This window comes from Salvelinus fontinalis, chromosome 21 (genome assembly GCF_029448725.1).
Source record: "Salvelinus fontinalis isolate EN_2023a chromosome 21, ASM2944872v1, whole genome shotgun sequence".
In the NCBI taxonomy this organism is placed as follows: domain Eukaryota; kingdom Metazoa; phylum Chordata; class Actinopteri; order Salmoniformes; family Salmonidae; genus Salvelinus; species Salvelinus fontinalis.
In genome coordinates, this window is record NC_074685.1 from 8,839,265 (window position 1) to 8,864,113 (window position 24,849).

Genomic DNA, 24,849 nt, shown 5'->3' on the forward strand with positions numbered 1-24,849 from the left:
TATTCTGACATTTCATCCTTAAAATAAAGTGGTGATCCTAACTGACCTAAGACAGGGAATTTTTACTAGGATTAAATGTCAGGAATTGTGAAAAACTGAGTTTAAATGTATTTGGCTAAGGTATATGTAAACGTCCAACTTCAACTGTACATATGAGATGAGTAAAGCCGTGCCTAGTGTTCCATTATTAAAAAGAGGCCAGTGATTCCATGTCTATAACTACAGATGTGTTTGAAAAGCAGAGCTATCTACTTATAACTGACAAAAGAGGAAGACTGCCAAACACAGATATTCTAGACCAGACTTTTCGAAATAGCTGTGCTGTTCATATCATACACACTGCAAATGACTTCAAAATATCGGTACTGTCCCTTTATATTTGTGTTTACAATCACAAGAGCTTCCGGGTTAATTCGAAAGTTGAAAACGTAGCAATAGCTCCAGCAGCATAGGTAACTGCGTTTTAACCAAATATATCCAGCCACACGTTAAATAAAATGCATTTGGTAAAGAATTAGTTACAGTTATCCAGGTTAACAAACGTTAGCGCTTGTACCTATTTGCTAGCCAGCGTATAGCTAGCTAACGTTAGCATGCTAGCTATGACACTCCTGACGTACAAACCGATATTTAACGTTATTTTCAGAATTGTTCAAATTATCTAGGTTAGGGTCAGGGTTAATGGTTTGGTTGAAGTTAAGGTAATGATCAGATTGATATTTTGGCTAGTTGGTTTGCACGTAAGAGTATCCGTATAGCCCTTCCCTTTCAACGTACATGTTTGCTAGCTACCTAATTCAACGTCAAGAAACCTGACTGGCATCCCAAACTTCAGGATACAAGTCTCAAGTGTATGTTAGCAGTAGTAGTGAGGTATTTGTATGCTGAGGTTTTACAAGCCTACAGCTAATTTACTATCAGTTCTGTACAGGATGGCTTCGTTCGGCTGGAAGAGGAAAGTGGGCGAGCGGGTGTGCAAGGCAGCGGTGCAGCAGTTTGAAGCCGCGGCGGAGAAGCCAGAGGAGGATGGAGTGGACGAGGTGGACTGGCTACATGCAATCAAGCGGCGCCGTGAAGTCCTCCTGGAGGACTGCGCTGCGAAGGGCAACAGGCTGAAGGAGGAGGGGACGGTGTTGGCACAAGAGGGCAGGTGAGGGTGACGGCTTTGTCTATGGTCCTGATGGTCTTGTTTCAATTTTGGCAAGAGTACCAACTCAAGATAGGTATAATGGCACATTTTGTGGACGTGTCTTTTAATGTAACATGCCGACCAGACCGGACACGTCGCGTAGCGCGAGCGTCCATGTTATTCAATTATTGCATCCACACTGCTCGTGCAAGCCAACGAGCTTCTGCGACGCCAAGGGCTAAAATAGAACTCATTCCTATTTCTGACCCAGATCGCGCTGCATGTCCTGCCTCTCCCATCTCCTCATTGGTTTATAAAAGCAGGTACCCACGTGCCATCTCCTCATTGGTTATACCCATGTGGGTGATCGAAAGACTAACTGTTTTGCCAGTAGTCGTGGTAATACTATGACAGTTTAGATGCGATCACCATATAATTTAAACGATGAAAAAGCCTGGAAGGAGGAGAGATGACTAGAAATATTCGGTTGGCCGTTTTATGTGTGGATTAATTGTCAGAGTAGAGGTCCTTGTGCATTTCCGGTAAAATAATAACTCAATGTTTATATCCCAGGACAAATTAGTTAGCAAAAGCAAGCTAGCTAAATAGGACAAATTAACGTTAGCTAGCAAGTGCAAGCTAACTAGCTAAATTGCCATACAAGTTTAATGCTTTTTGACCTGTCCCCAAATGAATGTCATTGGTTCAGTATGGAAAATGTCTGATCTTTTATTTCAGATCATGAAACATGGGACTAACACTTTACCAGTTGCATTTATATTTTTGTTCAATATATTTATCACACACGCACAGCATACATAGCCTAGTTTGAGGAGCAGAATAGCCTATCATCTGTCAAGGTGAGCAGCTCCTCAAAACATGTGATTTTTATAAGCCCAGTCATTGCTCAATAAATAAGAATTCTAAATCCAATCGTGTGTTAAAACTGTTCATTGCACCGATTTTATAAAGAGATCATATTTTTATTTTTGTCATTCGAGTGCATAGGCTATAGGCAATGGAAGGCAGGCAGGCTTCAGCTTATCACGCACCACTTTGCAATGTGAGCTTGAGGCAGTACAACTTCAAATAATGAGGCATGTCTTACGTTGCTTCAGAGTAGCCAAAATCCAACCATAGAAACGTGGAGGCAATTATTTTATAAAGACCAGCATTTCTCTCCTATTATATTGATTTTCATATCAACTTTCTTTTGTTGCCCAGAAGCCAAGTCACAATCCTAGTCATATTAACAACTCATCCTAGTTGCTATTAGATTCACCTTCTTTCTATGTTTCTAAAGGAGATTTTTTATCTCTATCATATATGGAACCACTCGCAATAGGTAGGCTCATTAGAACTGTGTTTTCCCACAAATGGATTTTTGACAAATGTTTGAAAATGATGTTTAGTTAGCTGCTTCATTACTGGAGTTGCATGTTCAATAATAGGTTATACCGCTTTGACTGTGAGACGAAAGGCTTGCTATTGTTGCATGCTTTCATTAAAGGGTAGGAAACATAATTTATCTTTTTTTACTGCCAAAATAACAACACACTATGGTCAAAGACTCAGTAACTTAGTTGTAGTCACGATCTGGTTACATTTAACTACAAACATAGTTATGTTTTAGCGTTTTTACATATTTATTAACTTATTTCCGGATAACTTTGGATCTACTCACAATGCACTATTTCTCGACTTCATATGGAGAATCGGTGCTACCTAGCTAGTTCCAGCTGGCTAACGTTGCCAACTACTTTAATGATTTTTGTCATTGGCAAGATTAGCAAATTTAGGCATGACATGCCTACAACAAATTCTGATCCTACACATTCATGCATAACTGACAAAATTATGAAAGACAAGCATTGTAATTTTTTTTCCCGTAAAGTGAGTGTGGAAGAGATGATAGACAATTTTTTTTATAAAAAATGACAAGCCACCTGAGTCTGACAACTTGGATGGAAAATTACTGAGGATTATAGCTGAAGATATTGCCACTCCTATTTGCCATCTCTTCAATCTAAGCCTACAGGAAAGTGTGCCCGCTCTAGTGCTGAGGGATGAATCGTTTTTTAAACAACTAATTGACCGACATTGGTTCAACTATTTCAGTTCCATTTTGTTCAGTTATTTGAATTAAATTATTCAAATAAATAATAATAATTTATGTGGGCTTAATGCACACATTTTACTGCAGTTTCTTTAGATATAAATCAGATCCAGCTTGAACTGTGCAATGTACTAGGGAGTTGTTGTTTCCAGCAGGCCAATGTTCTACATAGTTTAGTGCAGAAAACGTGATAATTAACAACAATGAGCATAATCCATTGCACAGTTACGAGTCCGGTATGTGTTTCTTTTATGCCTGCTACGTAAGAGACCAGAAGAATGCGCTGTCAGCGAGGTATTTTTACCAGGAAATACATGATCTAAGTGATTTATAGACAGTTGGTATTCAGCAGACATAAAAGTATGCCCTGTTTACTTTGAAGAACTAGGCCTATTAAAATAGTGATTTTGTCAGACAGCATAAGCAGCGGCTCTATAGAGATGAGATGATGACTTGGAATGAAGTCATCAAATAAAACAAATTTAATATAGACAACTGAAATATTTTATTAAAGTAATGTTAAGCATAATGAGCAGTAACTACCATCATGGGACTTTTTTTTTTTTTATATATATATTCTTTGTTGTTACAGCATCCAACCCACATAATGTATAGTGCATTTAATGTTTAAAATAATCAAAATCGAAAATAGTGTTTTTTTTATCATTGAATTGAAACGACCTAAAAAAAAATCACAAACTAGTGCCCTCAAGCCTGGAGTGAAGCAAAAGTAATTCTGCTACCCAAGAATGGCAACGCACCCTTTACTGGTTCAAACAGCCTAACAATCAACCTGTTACCAACCCTTAATAAACTTTTGGAAAAAATTGTGTTTTACCAGATACAATGCTATTTCACAGTAAACAAATAAACAACAGATTTTCAGCATGCTTATAGGGAAGGGTGTTTAACATGTAAGGGACTTACACAACTGAATGATTTGTTAAAAGAAATTGATAATAAAAAGACTGGGGGTTGTTTTGTTAGACTTCAGTACGGCTTTTGACATTATCGATCATAATCTGCTTCTAGAAAAAATTATGTATTATGGCTTTACGTCCTCTGATATATTGTGGATCGTGAGCGGGTGTTTGTTAATGGAAGCCTCTCTAACATAATACAGATAGTCAGGCATTCCCCAGGGCAGCTGTCTAGGCCCCTTACCTTTTTCAGTCTTTACTATGACCTGCCACTGGCTCTGAGTAAAGCCTGTGTGTCTGTGTATGCTGATGGCTCAACACTCTACACATAACTACCACAGCAAGTGAAATCACTGCAACACTTAACAAAGCGCTGCAGTCAGTTTTAGAATGGGTGGCAAGAAATACAATACCAGTCAAAAGTTTGGGGACACCTTCTCATTCAAGGGTTTTAATTTATGTTTTACTATGTTCTGCATTGTAGAATAACAGTGAAGACATCAAAACTATGAAATAACACACATGGAATCATGTTCTAACCAAAAAAGTGTTAAACAAATCAAAATATTTTATATTTCAGATTCTTCGAATTAGCCACACTTTGCCTTGATGACAGCTTTGCACACTTGTGGCATTCTCTCAACCAGGTTCATGAGGTAGTCACCTTGAATGCATTTCAATTGACAGGTGTGCCTTGTTAATGCGTTTGAGCCAATCAGTTGTGTTGTGACAAGGTAGGGGTGATATACAGAAAATAGCCTTATTTGGTAAAAGACCAAGTCCATATTTTGGCAAGAACAGCTGAAATAAGCAAAGAGAAATGACAGTCCATCATTACTTGAAGACATGAAGGTCAGTCAATCCGGAAAATGTCAAGAACTTTGAAAGTTTCTTCAAGTGCAGTCGCAAAAACCTTCAAGTGCTATAATGAAACTGGCTCTCATGAGGACCGCCACAGGAAAGGAAGACCTAGAGTTACTTCTGCTGCAGAGGATAAGTTCATTAGATTTACCAACCTCAGAAATTGCATCCCAAATAAATGCTTCAGACATAAAACACATCTCAACTAGAGGTCGACCGATTATGATTTTTCAACGCCGATACCAATACAGATTATTGGAGGACAAAAAAAGACGCTACCGATTAACCTTTCACGAGTATCTACCCCGGGTCCGGGAGCACCCCCCACCCCCCCCACACTGAGTAGCATCGCTAGCATAGCGTCACAATTAAATAGTAGCATCTAAATATCATTAAATCACAAGTCCAAGACACCTAATGAAAGATACAGATCCTGTGAATAAAGCCACCATTTCAGATTTTTAAAATGTTTTACAGGGAAGAAAAAATATGTAAATCTATTAGCTAACCACGTTAGCAAAAGACACCATTTTTCTTTGTCCACCATTTTCTCTCTCCACCAGTAGCTATCACCAATTCGGCCAAATAAAGATATTGATAGCCACTAACCAAGAAAAAACCTCATCAGATGACAGTCTGATAACATATTTATGGTATAGGATAGGTTTTGTTACAAAAATGTGCATATTTCAGGTATAAATCATAGTTTACAATTGCACCCACCATCGCAACTCGACTAGAATAAATACACAGAGCAACGTGTATTACCTAATTACTAATCATAAAACATTTCGTAAAAATACACAGCATACACTAATTGAAAGACACAGATCCTGTGAATACAGACAATATTTCAGATTTTCTAAGTGTCTTACAGCGAAATCACAATAAATCGTTATATTAGCATACCACGTGCAAACATTACCAGAGCATTGATTCTAGCCAAAGAGAGCGATAACATAAATATCGCCAAAATATATAAATTTTTTCACTAACCTTCTCAGAATTCTTCAGATGACACTCCTGTAACATCATATTACAACATACATATAGAGTTTGTTCGGAAATGTGCATATTTAGCCACCAAAATCATGGTTAGACAATGACAAAAGTAGCCCAGCTGGTCAGAAAATGTTGTGCGCCATATTAGACAGTGATCTAGTCTTATACATAAATACTCATAAACTTGACTAAAAAATATAGTGTGGACAGCGATTGATAGACAATTTAATTCTTAATACAATCGCGGAATTACATTTTTTAAATTATCCTTACTTTTCAATACAGGTTGCGCCAAGCGAAGCTACACCTAACAAAATGGCGGGAACGTGCGTTTAACATTTTTCTACAGAACAACGATTTATCATCTTAAATATTTCTTACTATGAGGTGATCTTCCATCAGAATCTTGGGCAATGTATCCTTTCTTGGGTCTAATCTTCTTTTGGTCGAAAGATGTCCTCTTGTCTGTCGAAATGCCCACTAACGTTCGACCGGGACCCCGAAACGTGCCCGGCGTTTCAAAGTGCACAACAAAGCAATGCCTCAAAATCGCACTAAACGGATATAAATTGCTATAAAACGGTTCAAATTACCTACCTTGTGATGCTGTTAACACCTATAACGAGTAAAAACATGACCGGAGAAATATTACTGGCTAAACTAAAGCTTGGAAGGAGGCGAGTCCGATGTCCTTCGCGCGCCAGGCGCAGGCAGCCAAAGGAAGTTACTTCCGGTATTTGGTGATTTATAGAGGCACTGATTGCGCAATCGACTCCATTCAAAGCGTCATCACGTACTGACATCCAGGGGAAGAAGTAAGAAGTGTCTGTTTCTCCATAGCATTTACACGGACCTTTAAACTGACTCCAGATCAGGGGCCAAGATGTCTGAAATCTGACTCCCTATCATGAAAAGTGCTGTAGATTGAGTTCTGTTTCACTCAGAGACAAAATTCCAACGGCTATAGAAACTAGAGAGTGTTTTCTATCCAATAATAATATGCATATTGTACGAGCAAGAATTGAGTACTAGGCAGTTTAATCTGTAGAGCAAATTATGCTAATGCGAAACAGCACCCCCTATAGTTGCAAGAAGTTAATCGGCCGATTTATAAAAATACATTTTTTTTATACACTGCTCAAAAAAATAAAGGGAACACTTAAACAACACAATGTAACTCCAAGTCAATCACACTTCTGTGAAATCAAACTGTCCACTTAGGAAGCAACACTGATTGACAATAAATTTCACATGCTGTTGTGCAAATGGAATAGACAAAGGTGGAAATTATAGGCAATTAGTAAGACACCCCCAGAAAAGGAATGGTTCTGCAGGTGGTGACCACAGACCACTTCTCAGTTCCTATGCTTCCTGGCTGATTTTTTGGTCACTTTTGAATGCTGGCGGTGCTTTCACTCTAGTGGTAGCATGAGACGGAGTCTACAACCCACACAAGTGGCTCAGGTAGTGCAGTTCATCCAGGATGGCACATCAATGCGAGCTGTGGCAAAAAGGTTTGCTGTGTCTGTCAGCGTAGTGTCCAGAGCATGGAGGCGCTACCAGGAGACAGGCCAGTACATCAGGAGACGTGGAGGAGGCCGTAGGAGGGCAACAACCCAGCAGCAGGACCGCTACCTCCGCCTTTGTGCAAGGAGGTGCACTGCCAGAGCCCTGCAAAATGACCTCCAGCAGGCCACAAAAAAAATTGAAATCTGCCCCGATTAATTGGCCGTTCCGATTAATCGGTCGACCTCTAAACTCAACATCAACTGTTCAGAGGAGACTGCATGAATCAGGCCTTCATGGTCAAATTGCTGCAACAAAAAAAACATTATTAAAGGTCACCAATAAGAAGAAGAGACTTGCTTGGGCCAAGAAACACGAGCAATGGACGTTAGAATGGTGGAAATCTGTTCTTTGGTCTGATGAGTTCAAATTTGAGATTTTTGGTTCTAACCGCCGTGTCTTTGTGCGACGCAGAGTAGGTGAACAGATGATTTCCTCATGTGTGGTTACCACCTTGAAGCATGGAGGAGGAGGTGTTATGGTGTGGGGATGCTTTGCTCGTGACACTGTCTGTGATTTATTTAGAATTCAAGGCACACTCGACCAGCATGGCTACCACAGCATTCTGCAGCATACGCCATGAAATCTGGTTTGCGCTTAGTGGGACTACCATTTGTTTTTCAACAGAACAATGACCCAACACACCTCCAGGCTGTATAAGGGCTATTTGACCAAGAAGGAAAGTGATGGAGTGCTGCATCAGATGACCTGGCCTCCACAATCCCCCGACCTTAACCAAATTGAGAGGGTTTGGAATGAGTTGGACCACAGAGTGAAGGAAAAGCAGCCAACAAGTGCTCAGCATATGTGGGAACACTTGGAAAAGCATTCCAGGTAAAGCTGGTTGAGAGAATGCCAAGAGAGTGCAAAGCTGTCATCAAGTCAAAGGGTGTCTACATTGAAGAATCAACACCTTTTTGGTTACAACATGATTCCATATGTGTTATTTCATAGTTTTGATGTCTTCCCTATTGTTCTTCAATGTAGAAAATAGTAAAAAATGATTAAAATAAATAGAATGAGTAGGTTTGTCCAAACTTTTGACTCGTACTGTATTTCCAAAACCTTTTACTTTAATTTAGCTGTAACTTAGGTGTTGATAGCAACTGACTGAATCTCGCCGCGCATACGCAAGGTTAGCAGGCTAGTAGAGCTAACGTTAGCAGGCTGGTTGGCTAGCAACCTTGCAAGCTGATTTGTGAAATTGTATTTATAACGTTTTTCCTTGTAAGTTGGCAGAAAATGTTATTGAAACCAGTAGTCATAAGTTCAAACGATTTGGTTAAATTTGAAGTTTTTCATTTGAAGATATTACTGTTGGCGCTTACATTATAGGAAATAGGCTGGTTTGACGGGCCCTCCATATTACGTAACACCCTGCAAATGTTTTTTGGCATTCTTTGGATTTCTGAATAGTTTTATGGAATAACTGGAATAACACAAAAGTGAGGTAACTTTGCATTGGGTGTTTTGATGTGTGTTCTAATGCAAATCCATATGTTACATTTGGTTAAGTTTATGCTTCCTACCCTTTAAGCTCTTAATGAGATATGTCCGTTACTTTTATGCATGCATAGTATTTTCTGTTGGTCATGTCATTTTACTGTTTGGCCTTTTTTTTTTACTGTTTGTGCACCGGTTAATGAGGGTCGGTTAGTCAGCAGCAAAATTGACCAATATGTGCATCGCTAGTGTGTGTCCATGTCAAGGCAATGTTCCATGAGATCGGACGTTCACTAATCAGATTGTTTGACAAGCTTAAGCCCAGATGCTGCAGAGTAATCCTCCGTCAACATGCTGGCCAGACGCACACACAGTCACTCTGACTGTTCTGACATTCCCTTTGACTGGGACCCATTTTGCAACTGCCATTTTGGAACTGCTGCAGGAGTGCCTGTAAGTGACGCAGGCAGGGATTCGGGCTCCCAGCAGACTGGTGCCAGGGTCTGTGAGTGACGCAGACAGGGGTCTAGACTCTCAGCAGACTGGTGCTAGTGGTCGATGTTCCCAGCAGACTGGTGCCAGCGGTCGAGGCTCCCAGCAGACTGGTGCCAGGGCCTGTGAAGAATGGCTCTATAAAGGAAGAGCTCTCTGCCATTGATGGATCTCTCATTTAGTTAGACTGGATCTGCGCAAACATCTAAACCTGAGACCAATACAGGAAATTTACTGTGATCCTCATCAATGCTCTTGTCCCTGTTCCCTGAAATGTCAGCGAGCAGCAGCTTCTGGAAGTAATCAATTCTGGCCTTATGAGCGTGGCCTTTTTTTTTTTTATTATCCTTCTATTAGAATGTTATTTTCTTTTAACAGGGGTTACACAGACAACCAAACAAAGTGCACCACACAGACCAAGTACAATAAAATGAATAAGGATAGAGCAAAACATTATACAAAAAGGCAGTCATAAAAAAATATGCAAACATCACAATTATAACATGGGGCATTAATGGGAGGTTTTCTACATAGGACCACAATGGAGACCAGCTTTTCCAAAATGTGTCAGACTTCTGGTGTAAATCAAAGGTAAGTTTCTCTAGAGGTAGGATAGCAGTAGCTTGAGAAAGCCACATTCTCGCAGATGGTACTTCAGGGGTGGACCATAATAACAATATGTATTTTTTGGCTAAGAAAACAATTGTATTGAACAGATGTTCAGAGTCAAGATCTAACACAACATTACAATCAAAGTAGAACAAATATACATTTGGTGAAAAAGCAAATTGTCTACTCAAGAGCTTCTGGATGTGTAAATTAATTTCATTCCAATAAGACTGGATTCTGCTACAATACCAAAAAACATGCAGGAATCAAATCAAATAATTTTATTGGTCACATACACATGGTAAGCAGATGTTAATGCGAGTTTAGTGAAATGCTGGTGTAACACAGGTCCGCTAATGTTGAATACTTATCGTTACGAGTGGGATTCCAGTAACCAATCATATTATACTATATTGCTATTGATATGTTTAAGTTCACAGCTGTTACAAATCAGCTGTCAGAAGCTGCATGATGAGCAGCTTATTTTGAGCCAATCAAAACCTAATATTCTCTTAGTCCCTTTCCTAACCTCACGGTATACACCAGTCGGCGCCAATGTGCTGATAAAGAGCTACCGCCATTCCATGAAAGAAAAACTATGTTTCAAATCGTTGAGAAGTTGTATAAAATTGAACTAAAAAAAGAGAACTGGATATTAATACTCACTTATTTATACAAACGTGCTGTGAGGGGATTGAGGGAAAGATTGCCGCCAGGATTTGGTCAGCTTTTTTGAGTATAGATTTAGTTCCACCAAGGATGGCAAGCCACCCGAACCCAGGACATCGATAGGAAGATTTGCATGCAAGATTTATTTTCCTTAGATAACACTGAAATTGCACTACCATACTACGGTGTGGTAGGATTTCTTGCAAGACATCATTGCATCATACATTGCAGTGGGATTGTTATAAGCACATGCCACACTTAAACACCTTACAGTGTTTATTGATAGGCAGTCACTCACATTTGATTCCATGTCATAGTCGTTTATAAGTCAGTATTTGTGAATTGTGTTGTGTTTTTCTTTGGATTCATGTTTATTGAATTGCTATTGAACTTTGAACATTGAAATCTGAGAGACCCTCAGATTAAGATAGTTGGGTGCACGCTAGTAAACTATAGGCGGGATATATGGCCGATATCTAAGTCTATTTTACTATTGATGTATTTCATTCATATTGAGCTCATTGTACAAATTTCACATATCAATATTTACTCAAGGTGATACATTTTTTGTAAGTATTTTTATTTACAAAATAAATGCCTGCATTATTTTCCTAAATTATTCAATTGTGTGGTTTTCATTTCTCCCTACTGCTCAAGTAGGGAACCTAACTGGTCCAATAGAGTTTAAGCTAAAGCATACAGTAGCCCATAGTGTTAAGCGATTCCCCAACAACTACCTAATACACACAAATCTAAAGAGGTGAAATGAGAATATGTACATTTAAGTATATAGATGAGCGATGGCCGAGCGGCATTGGCAAGGTGCAAAAGATGGTATAAAATACAGTATATATAGTCATGGCTAAAGTTTTGAGAATGACACAAATATTAATTTCCACAAAGTTTGCTGCTTCGGTGTCTTTAGAAATTTTTGTCAGATGTTACTTTGGAACACTGAAGTATAATTACAAGCATTTCATAAGTGTCAAAGGCTTTACTTGACAATTACATGAAGTTGATGCAAAGACTCAATAATTGCAGTGTTGACCCTTCTTTTTCAAGACCTCTGCAATCCGCCCTGGCATGCTGTCAATTAACTTCTGGGCTCATCCTGACTGATGGCAGCCCATTCTTGCATAATTAATGCTTGGAGTTTGTCAGAATTTGTGGGTTTTTGTTTGTCCACATGCCTCTTGAGGGGTTGAACACAAGTTCCCAATGGGATTCAGGTCTGGGGAGTTTCCTGACCATGGACCCAAAATATCGATGTTTTGTTCCGCGAGCCACTTAGTTATCACTTTTGCCTTCTGGCAAGGTGCTCCATCATGCTGGAAAAGGCATTGTTCGTCACCAAACTGTTCCTTGATGGTTGGGAGAAGTTGCTCTCGGAAGTTGTTTTGGTACCATTCTTTATTCATGGCTGTGTTCTTAGGCAAAATTGTGAGTGAGCCCACTCCCTTGGCTGAGAAGCAACCCCACACATGAATGGTCTCAGGATGCTTTACTGTTGGCATGACACAGGACTGATGGTAGCGCTCACCTTGTCTTCTCCGGACAAGCTTTTTTCCAGATGCCCCAAACAATCGGAAAGGGGATTCATTAGAGAAAATGACTTTACCCCAGTCCTCAGCAGTCCAATCCCTGTACCTTTTGCAGAATAACAGTCTGTCCATGATGTTTTTCCTGGAGAGAAGAGGCTTCTTTGCTGCCCTTCTTGACACCAGGCCATCCTCCAAAAGTCTTCGCCTCACTGTGTGTGCATATGCACTCACACCTGCCTGCTACACCTGCTCTGCACTGGTGGTGCCCCGATCCCGCAGCTGAATCAACTTTAGGAGATGGTCTTGGTGCTTGCTGGACTTTCTTGGGCGCCCTGAAGGCCTTCTTCACAACAATTGAACCGCTCTCCTTGAAGTTCTTGATGATCCGATAAATGGTTGATTTAGGTGCAATCTTACTGGCAGCAATATCCTTGCCTGTGAAGCCCTTTTTGTGCAAAGTAATGATGACGGCACGTTTCCTTGCAGGTAACCATGGATGACAGAGGAAGAACAAGCACCACCCACCTTTTGAAGCTTCCAATCTGTTATTTGAACTCAATTATTATGACAGAGTGATCTACAGCCTTGTCCTCGTCAACACTCACACCTGTGTGAGAATCACTGACATGATGTCAGCTGGTCATTTTGTGGCAGGGCTGAAATGCAGTGGAAATGTTTTTTGGGGATTCAGTTCATTTGCATGGCAAATAGGGACTTTGCAATTAATTCCAATTCATCTGATCACTCTTCATAACATTCTGGAGTATATGCAAATTGCCATCATACAAACCAAGGCAGCAGACTTTGTGAAAATTAATATTTGTGTCATTCTCAAAACTTTAGCCATGACTGTACATGTGATATGAGTAATGTAAGATATGTAAACATTATTGAAGCGGCATTATTTAAAGTGGCATTGTTTAAAGTGACTAGTGATCCATTTATTAAAGTGGACAGTGATTGTGTCTCAATGTAGGCAGCAGCTTCTCTGAGTTAGTGATTGCTGTTTAGCAGTCTGATGGCCTTGAGATAGAAGCTGTTTTTCAGTCTCTCGGTCCCAGCTTTGATGCACCTGCACCTTGCCTTCTGGATGGTAGTGGTTTAACAGGTAGTGGCTTGGGTCGTTGTTGTCCTTGATGATCTTTTTAGCCTTCCTGTGACATCGGGTGCTGTAGGTTTCATTGAGGGCAGGTAGTTTGTCTCTGGTGATGCGTTGTGCAGACTACACCACCCTCTAGAGAGCCTTGCAGTTGAGGGCGGTGCAGTTGCCGTACCAGGCTGTGATACAGCCCAACAGGATGCTTTCGATTTTGCATCTGTAGAAATTTGTCAGGGTTTTGGGTGACAAGCCAAATTTCTTCAGCCTCCTGAGGTTGACGAGGCGCTGTTGCGCTTTCTTCGCCACGCTGTCTGTGTGGGTGGTCCATTTCAGTTTGTCCGTGATGTGTACGCTGAGGAACTTTAAAACTTACCACCTTCTCCACTGCTGTCCCTTCGATATGGATCATGGGTGCTCCCTCTGCTCTTTCCTGAAGTCCACGATCATCTCCTTTTGTTTTGTTGATGTTGAGTGAGAGGTTGTTTTCCTGACACCACACCACGAGTTCCCTCCTCCCTGTAGGCTGTCTCGTCGTTGTTGGTAATCAAGCCCACTACTCTTGTGTCATCTGCAAACTTGATGATTAAGTTGGAGGTGGGTTGGTGAACAGGGAGTACAGGAGGGGGCTGAGCACGCACACTTGTGGGTCCCCAGTGTTGAGGGTCAGCGAAGTGGAGATGTTTCCTACCTTCACCACCTGGGGGCGGCCTGACAAAGTCCAGGACCCAGTTGCACACGGCGTAGTTAAGACCCAGGGCCTCCAGCTTGATGATGAGCTTAGAGGGTACTATGGTGTTGAATGCTGAGCTGTAGTCAATGAACAGCATTCTTACATAGGTATTCCTTTTGTCCAGATGGGATACGGTGGCACTGTATTATCCTTAAAGTGGGCAAAGAAGGTGTTTAGTTTGTCTGGAAGCGTGACGTCTGTGTCCAGACCTCTTTCCATGGTTAAATGCGGTGGGTCGTGCTTTCAGTTTTGCGCGAATGTCGCCATCCATCCACGGTTTCTGGTTAGGGTAGGTTTTAATAGTCACGGTGGGTACAACATCTCCAATGCACTTCTTTATAAACTCGCTCACCGAGACAGCGTATAAGTCGATGTTGTTCTCTGAGGCTGACCGGAACATATTCCAATCCGCGTGATCAAAACAATCTTGAAGCGTGGCTTCCGATTGGTCAGACCAGCGTGGAATGGTTATCGTCACTGGTACATCCTGTTTGAGTTTCTGCCTATAAGACGGTATGAGCAAGATGGCGTCATGGTCGGATTTGACAAAGGGAGGGCTGGGGAGGGCTTTGTATGCATCGCGAAAGTTAGAGTAGCAGTGATCGAGTGTTTTACCTCTGCGCGTAGTGCAATCAATATGCTGATAGAGTTTAGGTAGCCTTGTTCTCAAATGTGCTTTGTTAAAATCCCCAGCTCCAATAAATGCAGCCTCAGGATATATGGTTTCCAGTTTACAGAGTCCAGTGAAGTTCCTTGAGGGCTATCTTGGTGTCCGCTTGAGGGGGAATGTACACAGCTGTGACAATAACTGACAATAATTATTTTGGTACATAAAATGGCCGGCATTTGATTGTAAGGAATTCTAGGTCGGGTGAGCAGAAGGACTTGAGTTCCGTATGTTGTTATGGATTACACCATGAATCGTTAACCATGGAGCATACACCCCCGCCCTTCCTCTTCCCAGAGAGGTGTTTATTTCTGTCGGCGCTATGTGTGGAGAAGCCCGGTGGCTGAACAGATTCCAACAACATATCCCGAGAGAGCCATGTTTCCGTGAAACAGAGAATGTTACAATCTCTGATGTCTCTCTGGAAGGCAACCCTTGCTCGAATTTCATCTACCTTGTCAGCAGACTAGACATTGGCGAGTAGTGTACTTAGGAGCGGTGGGCAATGTGCACGTCTACGGAGCCTGACCAGGAGGCCGCTCTGTCTGCCCCTTCTGCAGCGCCGTTGTTTTGGGTCGGCTTCTGGAATTAGACCCATTGTCCTGGGTGGTGGTCCGAAAAGAGGATCTGCTTCGGGAAAGCCGTATTCTTGGTCGTAATGTTGGTAAGTTGACATTGCTCTTATAACCAATAGTTCTTCCCAGCTGTATGTAATACGACTTAAGATTTACTGGGGTAATAATGTAAGAAATAATACATTAAAAAAATTATAATACTACATAGTTTCCTAAGAACTCAGTGAGGCGACCATCTCTGTTGGCACCATCTTATGTGAGTAGGATTCTCTCTTGAAGGTGCCAGTATCCTGTTCACATTTAAAACATAAATGTGATGCATTGGAGAACATTCTGTGAAGGCGGACAGGTGTAAAGTAGTTTCTATGAAAACATTTGAAATTTGAAATGTAGTTATTGTATGCTTATGGAGGTGAATTTGGGGTTGACCATTTCTCATTCTTCCTCAACAAATGTATGTCCAAAGTCTCTCTCCCAAACTTCTCTCAACGCATAATAGGATGAGGCACTTATGTTCAATGAAATAGAATATATGTCGGAGATTAAACCTCCGAACAGTAGGATTCGTAAATAGTTTTTCAACTTCCGTAATTTGAAAATGTAGTTTATCGACTTTCTTCTGACCCTCTATGAAATGTCTAAGTTGTAGGTACTTAAAAAAAAATGTTGTTTGGGGTGTCAAACTCAGTTTTTATATGTTGGAATGATGTAAGAATGTCCTGAGTAAATAAAGTCATAAGGTCAGCAATACCCTTCGTCTTCCAATCCTGAAGTCCAATAATACTTAATCTGGATTAAGGGCAATCGGTGACCAGAGTGATATATGGTCTGGAATCTGCAAGTACCTCCTTGCATCTTTCCAAGCTAAGAGTGTACTGTAAAATTGTCAGATAAGGCCTGGATCTTTTCAAAGCTATTAATAAATGGTAAGGAAGCTAATGCTCTTGGATGACATGCTATTGATTCCATTCCAACCCAAAGTGAGTGGCGTCTGTCTAGGCACCAACGAATCATGTGCTTGATCAGCCATCTGTATGCTGTGCATTGACTTCCCAGCAAGGGCAAATAAAAGTTACTCACGTTCATGTTCATACACTGACAATGTGTGCACCCTAATAACATAACTAGCAACCTTCACCGATCTGGGTTCTGTGCTGCTGTAGAGTAGATATTGTCCCGGTAGAAAGTGAGCACAGACTGGGGGTCGTCAAATGTGTGGCTAGCCCCCGAGAAAGTAAACCTCAGTTTAGCCGGTTGTATCAGGCCAAATCTGACTCCTGCCTTGTGAAGGTGGGCCTTCATTAAAAGTAGGTGGGCCTTCATTAATCCACTTGCCATTGTAGTTCAGTTGTTCTCTTTCGAGGGACGTCCAAATAATTATCTCTTTGGTCTAGAAATAATGTAGGCAGATGTAGGCATTGCTCTGGGAGGGCGACCAGGCTGTGGTTTTGCTGCTAGAGTGCGGCCCCCTGTCTGACTGGGGGCCTGTCAGACATCCCTCCCAGAAGACATCTTGCAGGAAAGAGGCCATGAACTCAGTAGGATTGCGCCCTTCCATCCCTTCTGCGGTTACGACCACATGTATGTTCTTTCTCCGGGAATGGTTTACCTGTTCATCTAGACTAAACTTTAGTTTAACGTTCTCGGAGGTAAGCTCGTAAATTTTGGTCTCCTATTCATTAAGCGGGTCAGCGACGTTTCCATATCCTTTATTTTGGGGGTTTGTGTCGCGATAGTTGTTTGTAGTTTTGCCATAGTTGACTGGACTTCGGTCATAATTTCAACTCCTAGATTTGACACAGAGGAGCAAGGTTCGGTCATGAAATCAGAGCGTAGTGTAGCCATTTCTGCGCAGATGGTAACTAGCATGTCCATAACTTTAGCGTCCGCAATGTTGTTGCTGGTCTTCGTTGTCTTCTTGTTTACCATTTTGTATCGTTTTCCTGGTTCCAGACATATCCAATAATGCCACACGAATGTGGCTAGAGTCAGTAGGTGTGGAAAATGTGTTCTTGTTTTGATACTTTTAATGTTTTAACCTTTTAACTATCAGCCCTTCGTGGAGAGGCCTCAGAACACGTCTTTACGTAGCCATGTTAAAACCGCACCCGAGCGTGGCCTTTTTGAGGACCAACCAAAGTGCTGCGTTTCCAAATATGTCCAGAGGAGGGAGCCATTCAACTGGGAAGGCTCTCAACTACTTTATAATGGAAAGGTTGGCAGAAATGAATATACAGCGCCTTTGGAAAGTATTCAGAACCCTTCACTTTTCCCACATTATGTTACATTACAGCCTTGTTCTAAAATGGATCAAAAAAAATCTGCAATCTACACACAATACCCCATAATTACAAAGCAAAAACTGTTTTTTAGAAATGTTTGCAAATGTATAAAAAATAACAAATGTGTACCTTTATTTACAAAGGGTATTCTGACCCTTTGCTGTGAGACTCGAAATTGAGCTTAGGTGCATCCTGTTTCCATTGATCATCCTTGATGTTTCTACAACTTGATTGGAGTCCACCTGTGGTAAAGACTCTTCCTAGAGCTTGACGCCTGGCCTTGGTTAGGGAGGTAACCAAGAACCTGATGGTCACTCTGACAGAGCTCTAGAGTTCCTCTGTTGAGATGGGAGAACCTTCCAGAAAGACAATACCATTATGCAGTATTGTGTGTAGATTGATGAGGATTTTTTTTTAAATACATTTTTGAATAAGGCTGTAACGTAACAAAATGTGGAAAAAGTCAAGGGGTCTGAATACTTTACGAATGCACTGTATAACTCATATATTGAATGTGTCCCAGTGGCATCCTAAATCATACGCTTTTGACGTCAGTAACATGTTTTTCATATTTGATCCATTAACCCTTTTTAATCATTCTCCAAATAAATAGGGTAACCATACAGTAGGCTACCAAAAGTTTGAGTGGAATTTTAATCCTACCTAGGTTTACATGTCCAGGGACGCTTGAAAGGTTTTCTGTCAATAGCAGTAATGACGTCTTTTCTGACCCCCTTGGAGAAAGACATTTAACCCATTCATGTCAATAACGGAAATGTATCATTTCATTTTGTGTATTTGTTCTCTGACCTTACTGATGGTACAATCTGAAGACATTTTTTAAATCAGCCAAAGCGTTCGTCTACAATGTGAGTTTTTGATATTGTACTGTATTTAGTCTCAACAAGGGGTTACTGTTTTTTTACACATTTAAAGGATCAAGTTACGTGAATACATGTTCAAATAGTCAGATCTTAATTTTTTGGGGGTCAAATTATTGGCACTCTTTATTAAGATGAGCAAAAAATACTGTATAAAAGAAATCATACAAATACTGCGTTATATTGTATATAAAATTTAAAAAAAGAATAGATATACATAAAAGGAGAATTTGCTCAGTATCAATAAAAAAGATAGGGGCATCCATGTTTTCAATACTCCAGTACCTTCACATTGCGAGGATAATCAAACTGAGCCTTTTTCTCTTAATGTTTAATGAGATTGGAGAACACATTGGGAGGGTCTTAGACCATTCCTCCATACATAATCTTTCCAGATCCTTGATATCCTTAGCCTGCACTTATGGACTGCCCTCTTTAATTCAAACCACAGGTTTTCAATGGGGTTCAAGTCCGGAGACTGAGATGGCCATTGCAAAATGTTGATTTTTGTGGTCAGATGACATGAAGATGGAGCTCGTTGGCCACACACACCGGTAGTGGGGTTTGCGTCAAAAAACAGAAACATGTGCAGAAAGTACCTCAGAAAGTACCTAAAATATGATGGTGGATCTTTGATGTTATAGAGCTATTTTGCTTCCACTGGTCTTGGTCACCCTTGTTAAAGGGGCAATCTCCAGTTGCTACATACATTTTTGGACTTAATTAATTTACTTAATTAATTATATGTACACATTGATGCTTGAATATATACTGAACAAAAATATAAACACAACATGCAACAATTTCAAATATTTTACTGGTGGTAAAATGGTCTAAGATCTCTAACTCATAAAACATTTTAGAAAAAGGCTCAGTGTCGTTATCATCGCAAGAGGAGAGTGCTAGATGCTGAAAAAAGGTGACAATACTTTAGATTTTTATTACATGTGAACATATGATTTGAATGAAAAGTATTTTAATAAACATGAAACGGTGAATGTAAGAAGCGCTCATCATTTCAAATAGGCAACATGTCATATTAAACAGCATATAAACACTCTAAATAGACAGGGAGCCTAAGAAGGAACGAAAAATGTATTAATTAGGCTATATTATTTCAATTATTTTAAGGCTATAGCCTACAATGATAACAAATGCGATTTCTCCCGCGTTGGATAAGGGTAGCTGTCCGTGGTTTTGAAACACATCAGTGCGCTGTTGAATTGGCACTGCATCTCAGTGCTAGAGGCGTCACTACAGACCCTGGTTCGATTCCAGGCTGTATCACAACCGGCCATGATTGGGAGTCTCATAGGGCAGCACACAATTGTCCCCGCGTCGTCCGGGTTAGGTTTTGCATGGGGTAGGCTGCCATTGTAAATAAGAATTTGTTCTTAACCTACTTGCCTTGTTAAATACAATAAATGTTGCTATGAGTATAATAACAAAGTTAACCAGCATTTTGGTGTTGAGAACAATGCGGCGGCAGCGGTAGGGTTGGGAGACGAGAAAACGGCCCTTGCCTTAATTGTCTAAAAAATGTGAGGAGAGAGGAAACCCCAACTTAATTGCGTTTATAATCAATAGTCTAACTATTAAATGTGCCTGGCTTTAGAAATCATCCATATATAACTACAGAAATAACACATCCTGCTTCTGTTGCCTGTTTGAGTGTTTGTTTGATACACTACTGATTCCGTGAGCACCAAGCCTTACACAACAATTTGACAAATTGGGCTGTTTTAATCTTTTCTATGATGTAATAAAGACTTTACACTTTGAAAATTATATTTATAGTAATAATAACCCTCTTTTTTCCTTGATCTTCGTATTGTTATTATTGTGATCATCATTATAATAAGTAATGTCATTGTCATTAGTAGGCTTAGTATAGTAGGCTTAGTATAGCAGCCTTGTATAACCACCATCGAGCTGTAGGCCTAAGAGCACATCCTGTTTAGTCTTAATACTGTAACTTACTTAGGCCTGTATTTCAATATATAAGCTACTGTATCAATCATTAATTCGTTCATGTCATCACACAGCATATGAGACATTCATGATGTGAAATGCAATCAAGCTTTTTTATTTTAAATTTAAATATCAAAGTCATCATTGAATAATTAGCATAAACAATAAATAGGTCAAAACCTTTCCATTTCAGGAAATTGCATTCACGTCTTTGCTGTGATAAAGGCTTTACAAAAATATATGTATATTCCACACATCAGTTCCCCTTTACCTCCTGCGTAACCAGTAAACATTCCCCCATTTCGAGTTACTTTGTCACGTCCTCTGCATCCATTTTGCTGTCACGTGTTACAGTGTTCAGAGTTTGTTAAAACAAATGAATTGATGTGATTATGATACACGTACAGTACCAGTCAAAAGTTTGGACACGCCTGCTCATTCAAGAGTTTTTCTTTATGTTTTACTATTTTACAGTGAAGACATCAAAACTATGAAACAACTTTTTTTACAAATCAAAATTCATTTTTGATTTTAGATTCTTCAAAGTAGCCACCCTTTGCCTTGATGACAGCTTTGCACACTCTTGGCATTCTCTCAACCAACTTCATGAAGAATGCTTTTCCAACAGTCTTGAAGCAGTTTCCACATATGCTGAGCGCTTGTTGGCTGCCTTTCCTTCACTCTGCGGTCCAACTCATCCCAAACCATCTCAATTTGGTTGAGGTCGGGGGATTGTGGAGGGCAGGTCATCTGATGCAGCACTCCATCACTCTCCTTCTTGGTCAATTAGCCCTTACACAGCTTGGAGGTGTGTTGGGTCATTGTCCTGTTGAAAAACAAATGTTAGTCCCACTAAGCGCAAACCAGATGGGATGGTGTATCGCTACAGAATGCTGTGGGAGCCATGCTGGTCAAGTGTGCCTTGAATTCTAAATAAATCAGACAGTGTCACCAGCAAAGTACCTCCACACTATCACACCTTCTCCTCCATGCTTCATGGTGGGAACCACACATGAATTGAGATCCAAGATGGCGTAGCAGTCAGACGTCCTTTGTCCTCGTCTTGTCGTGTCCCGTGTATATGTCTTTTTATATATTTTTCTTCACGTAACTTTTTAAAATATTTTTTCTAAAACTCAACTTCAAAACACTCTCCTGCAATCTGCCTCACCCAATGTGGTGCAGATCTGTGTTTTACTAAAGTATTCACCTCAAATCTGGAATCCCCCAACAGAAGCTAGCTAGCTCACTAGCTACTAACTAGCAGTCAGCTAATCACTGCTAGCGGTCATCAGCTAACCTTTAGCTCGGAAAGCTCTCGCCAGTTTGTACAACGCAACTCAAACCAGAGCACACCGGACCTATTTTCTCTCCATATCCCCGGATCCCTACCGCAAGCTCTGGACATTTTCACCTGGATCTTTGCAGCTAGCTAGCTGCTATCCGAGTACTGGCTAATGTTGGTCCCAGAGCAAGCACCAATTAGCCTGGAGTTAGCCCATGCTAGGCCCTTTTCTCCCGGCTTGCTAAAGAGGCCCATCAGCCACTCCTGGGCTACAATACCCGGACCCCTTCTACTGCTGGTACGGGGGACGGAAGCCCGCTGATCCTTCACGACTGGACTACGACTTAATCTGCTCAAGGCGGTACTCAACTGGCCTCTACATCGCGACCACCCCTGAATGCCCATCCGCAAGCCGTGGCCCGCTAGCTGCTAGCTGTCTAGAGCATTTTGGCCTGTTAGCTGTATAGATCCATCGGCCAATTTCTTGGGCCACTACGCCTATTTTGCCAATTGGACTTGGACCCCTCTGCTACTCGGAACCCTACTAATCCATCACTACTGGTCTATCGACGTCACCGACGCGGAGACCAAAACAAACTTTACTCCGTCGAGACGTCCCTCTAAGGCCCTTCCGCTAGCTTGCTAGCCCCGGTCTGCTAGCTTGTAGCCACGGCCTGCTTGCTGTCTGACTCGCCGTGTCTCCAGCCAGCCCAACCACTCACTGGACCCCTATTGATCACCCGGCTACGCATGCCTCTCCCTAATATCAATATGCCTTGTCCATTACTGTCCTGGTTAGTGATTACTGTCTTATTTCACTGTAGAGCCTCTAGCCCTGCTCAGTATGCCTTAACCTACCATTTAGTTCCACCTCCCACATATGCAGTGACATCACCTGGTTTAAACGTCTCTAGAGACAATATCTCTCTCATCATTACTCAATGCCTAGGTTTACCTCCAATGTACTCACATCCTACCATACCTCTGTCTGTACATTATGCCTTGAATCTATTCTCTCACGCCCAGAAACCTTCTCCTTTTACTCTCTGCTCTGAACGCACTAAACGGCCAGTCCTGTTAGCCTTTAGCCGTACCCTCATCCTACTCCCCAGGTGCTCTCATTTGTTGACTTCTGTAACCGTAAAAGCCTTGGTTTCATGCATGTTAACATTACAAGGCTCCTCCCTAAATTTGTTTTAATCACTGCTTTAGCACACTCTGCCAACCCGGGTGTCCTAGCAGTGTCTGAATCCTGGCTTAGGAACTCCAGGAAAAACCCTGAAATTTCCATCCCTAACTATAACATTTTCCGCCATGATAGAACTGTCAAAGGGGGCGGTGTTGCAATCTACTGCAGAGATTGACTGCAGAGTTCAGTCATACTAACCAGGTCTGTACCCAAGCAATTTGAACTTCTCCTTTTATAAATGTATCTTTCCAGAAACAAGTCTCTCACTGTTGCCGCTTGCTATAGACCACCCTCTGCCCCCAGCTGTGCCTTGGACACCATATGTGAATTGATTGCCCCCCATCTATCTTCAGAGCTTGTGCTGCTAGGTGATCTAAACTGGGACATGCTTAACACCCCGACCGTCCTACAATCTAAGCTTGATGCCCTCAATCTCACACAAATTATGAATGAACCCACCAGGTACAACCCCAAATCCGTAAACACGGGCACCCACATAGATATCATCCTAACCAACTTGCCCTCCAAATACACCTCTGCTGTTTTCAACCAAGATCTCAGCTATCACTGCCTCATTGCCTTCATCCGTAATGGGTCTGCGGTCAAACAACCACCCCTCATCACTGTCAAACGCTCCCTAAAACACTTCAGCGAGCAGGCCTTTATAATCGACCTGGCCCGGGTATCCTGGAAAGATATTGACCTCATCCCGTCAGTAGAGGATGCCTGGTTATTTTTTTAAAGTGCCTTCCTCACCATCTTAAATAAGCATGCCTTATTTAAGGCATGCTCTCCAGACCTGACTGCCCTTGACCAGCACAAAAACATCCATTGTCGTTCTGCATTAGCATCGAACAGCCCCCGTGATATGCAACTTTTCAGGGAAGTTATGAACAAATATACACAGTCAGTTAGGAAAGCTAAGGCTAGCTTTTTCAAGCAGAAATTTGTAGCACAAACTCAAAAAAGTTCTGGGACACTGTAAAGTCCATGGAGAATAAGAGCACCTTCTCCCAGCTGCCCACTGCACCGAGGCTAGGAAACACACTTACCACCGATTAAATCCACAATAATTGAGAATTTCAAAACATTTTTCTACGGCTGGCCATGCTTTCCACCTGGCTACCCCTACCCCGGTCAACAGCCCTGCGCTCCCCACAGCAACTCGCCCAAACCTCCACCACTTCTCCTTCACACAAATCCAGATAGCTGATGTTCTGAAAGAGCTGCAAATTCTGGACCCCCACAAATCAGCCGGACTAGACAATCTGGACGCTCTCTTTCTAAAATGATCTGCCGATGTCTATTCTACCCTGCCTTTCTAAGGTCTTTGAAAGCCAAGTTAACAAACAGATTACCGACCATTTCGAATCTCACCGTTCCTTTTCCGCTATGCAATCTGGTTTCAGAGCTGGTCATTGGTGCATCTCAGCCACGCTCAAGGTCCTAAACGATATCATAACCGCCATCGATAAGAGACATTACTGTGCAGCCGGATTCATCGACCTGGCTAAGGCTTTCGACTCTGTCAATCACAACGTTCTCATTGGCAGACTCAACAGCCTTGGTTTCTCAAATGATTGCCTCGCCTGGTTCACCAACTACTTCTCCGATTGAGTTCAGTATGTCAAATCTGAGGGTCTGTTGTCCGGACCTCTGGCAGTCTCTATGGGGGTGCCACAGGTTTCAATTCTCGGGCCGACTCTTCTCTGTATACATCAATGATGTCGCTCTCGCTTCTGGTGATTTTTTTGATCCACCTCTACGCAGACGACACCATTCTGTATACCTCTGGCCCTTCTTTGGACACTGTGTTAACTGA

General features: G+C 41.4%; 1 protein-coding gene across 4 annotated transcripts in view; it reads left to right on the forward strand.

Moving 5' to 3' along the window:
* The first annotated feature begins 382 nt into the window (after positions 1-382).
* The window catches only part of LOC129818123 (tetratricopeptide repeat protein 33-like), a 58,796-nt gene continuing 34,329 nt past the window's right edge, over positions 383-24,849 (forward strand). The window contains exons 1-2 of one of the 4 annotated variants that reach the window (XM_055873722.1): positions 383-452; positions 922-1,150. In XM_055873722.1, coding sequence (XP_055729697.1) covers positions 933-1,150 — 218 coding nt within the window. In that variant the 5' untranslated portion in view covers positions 383-452; positions 922-932. The other 3 variants (XM_055873723.1, XM_055873725.1, XM_055873724.1) reach the window with 3 other exon arrangements.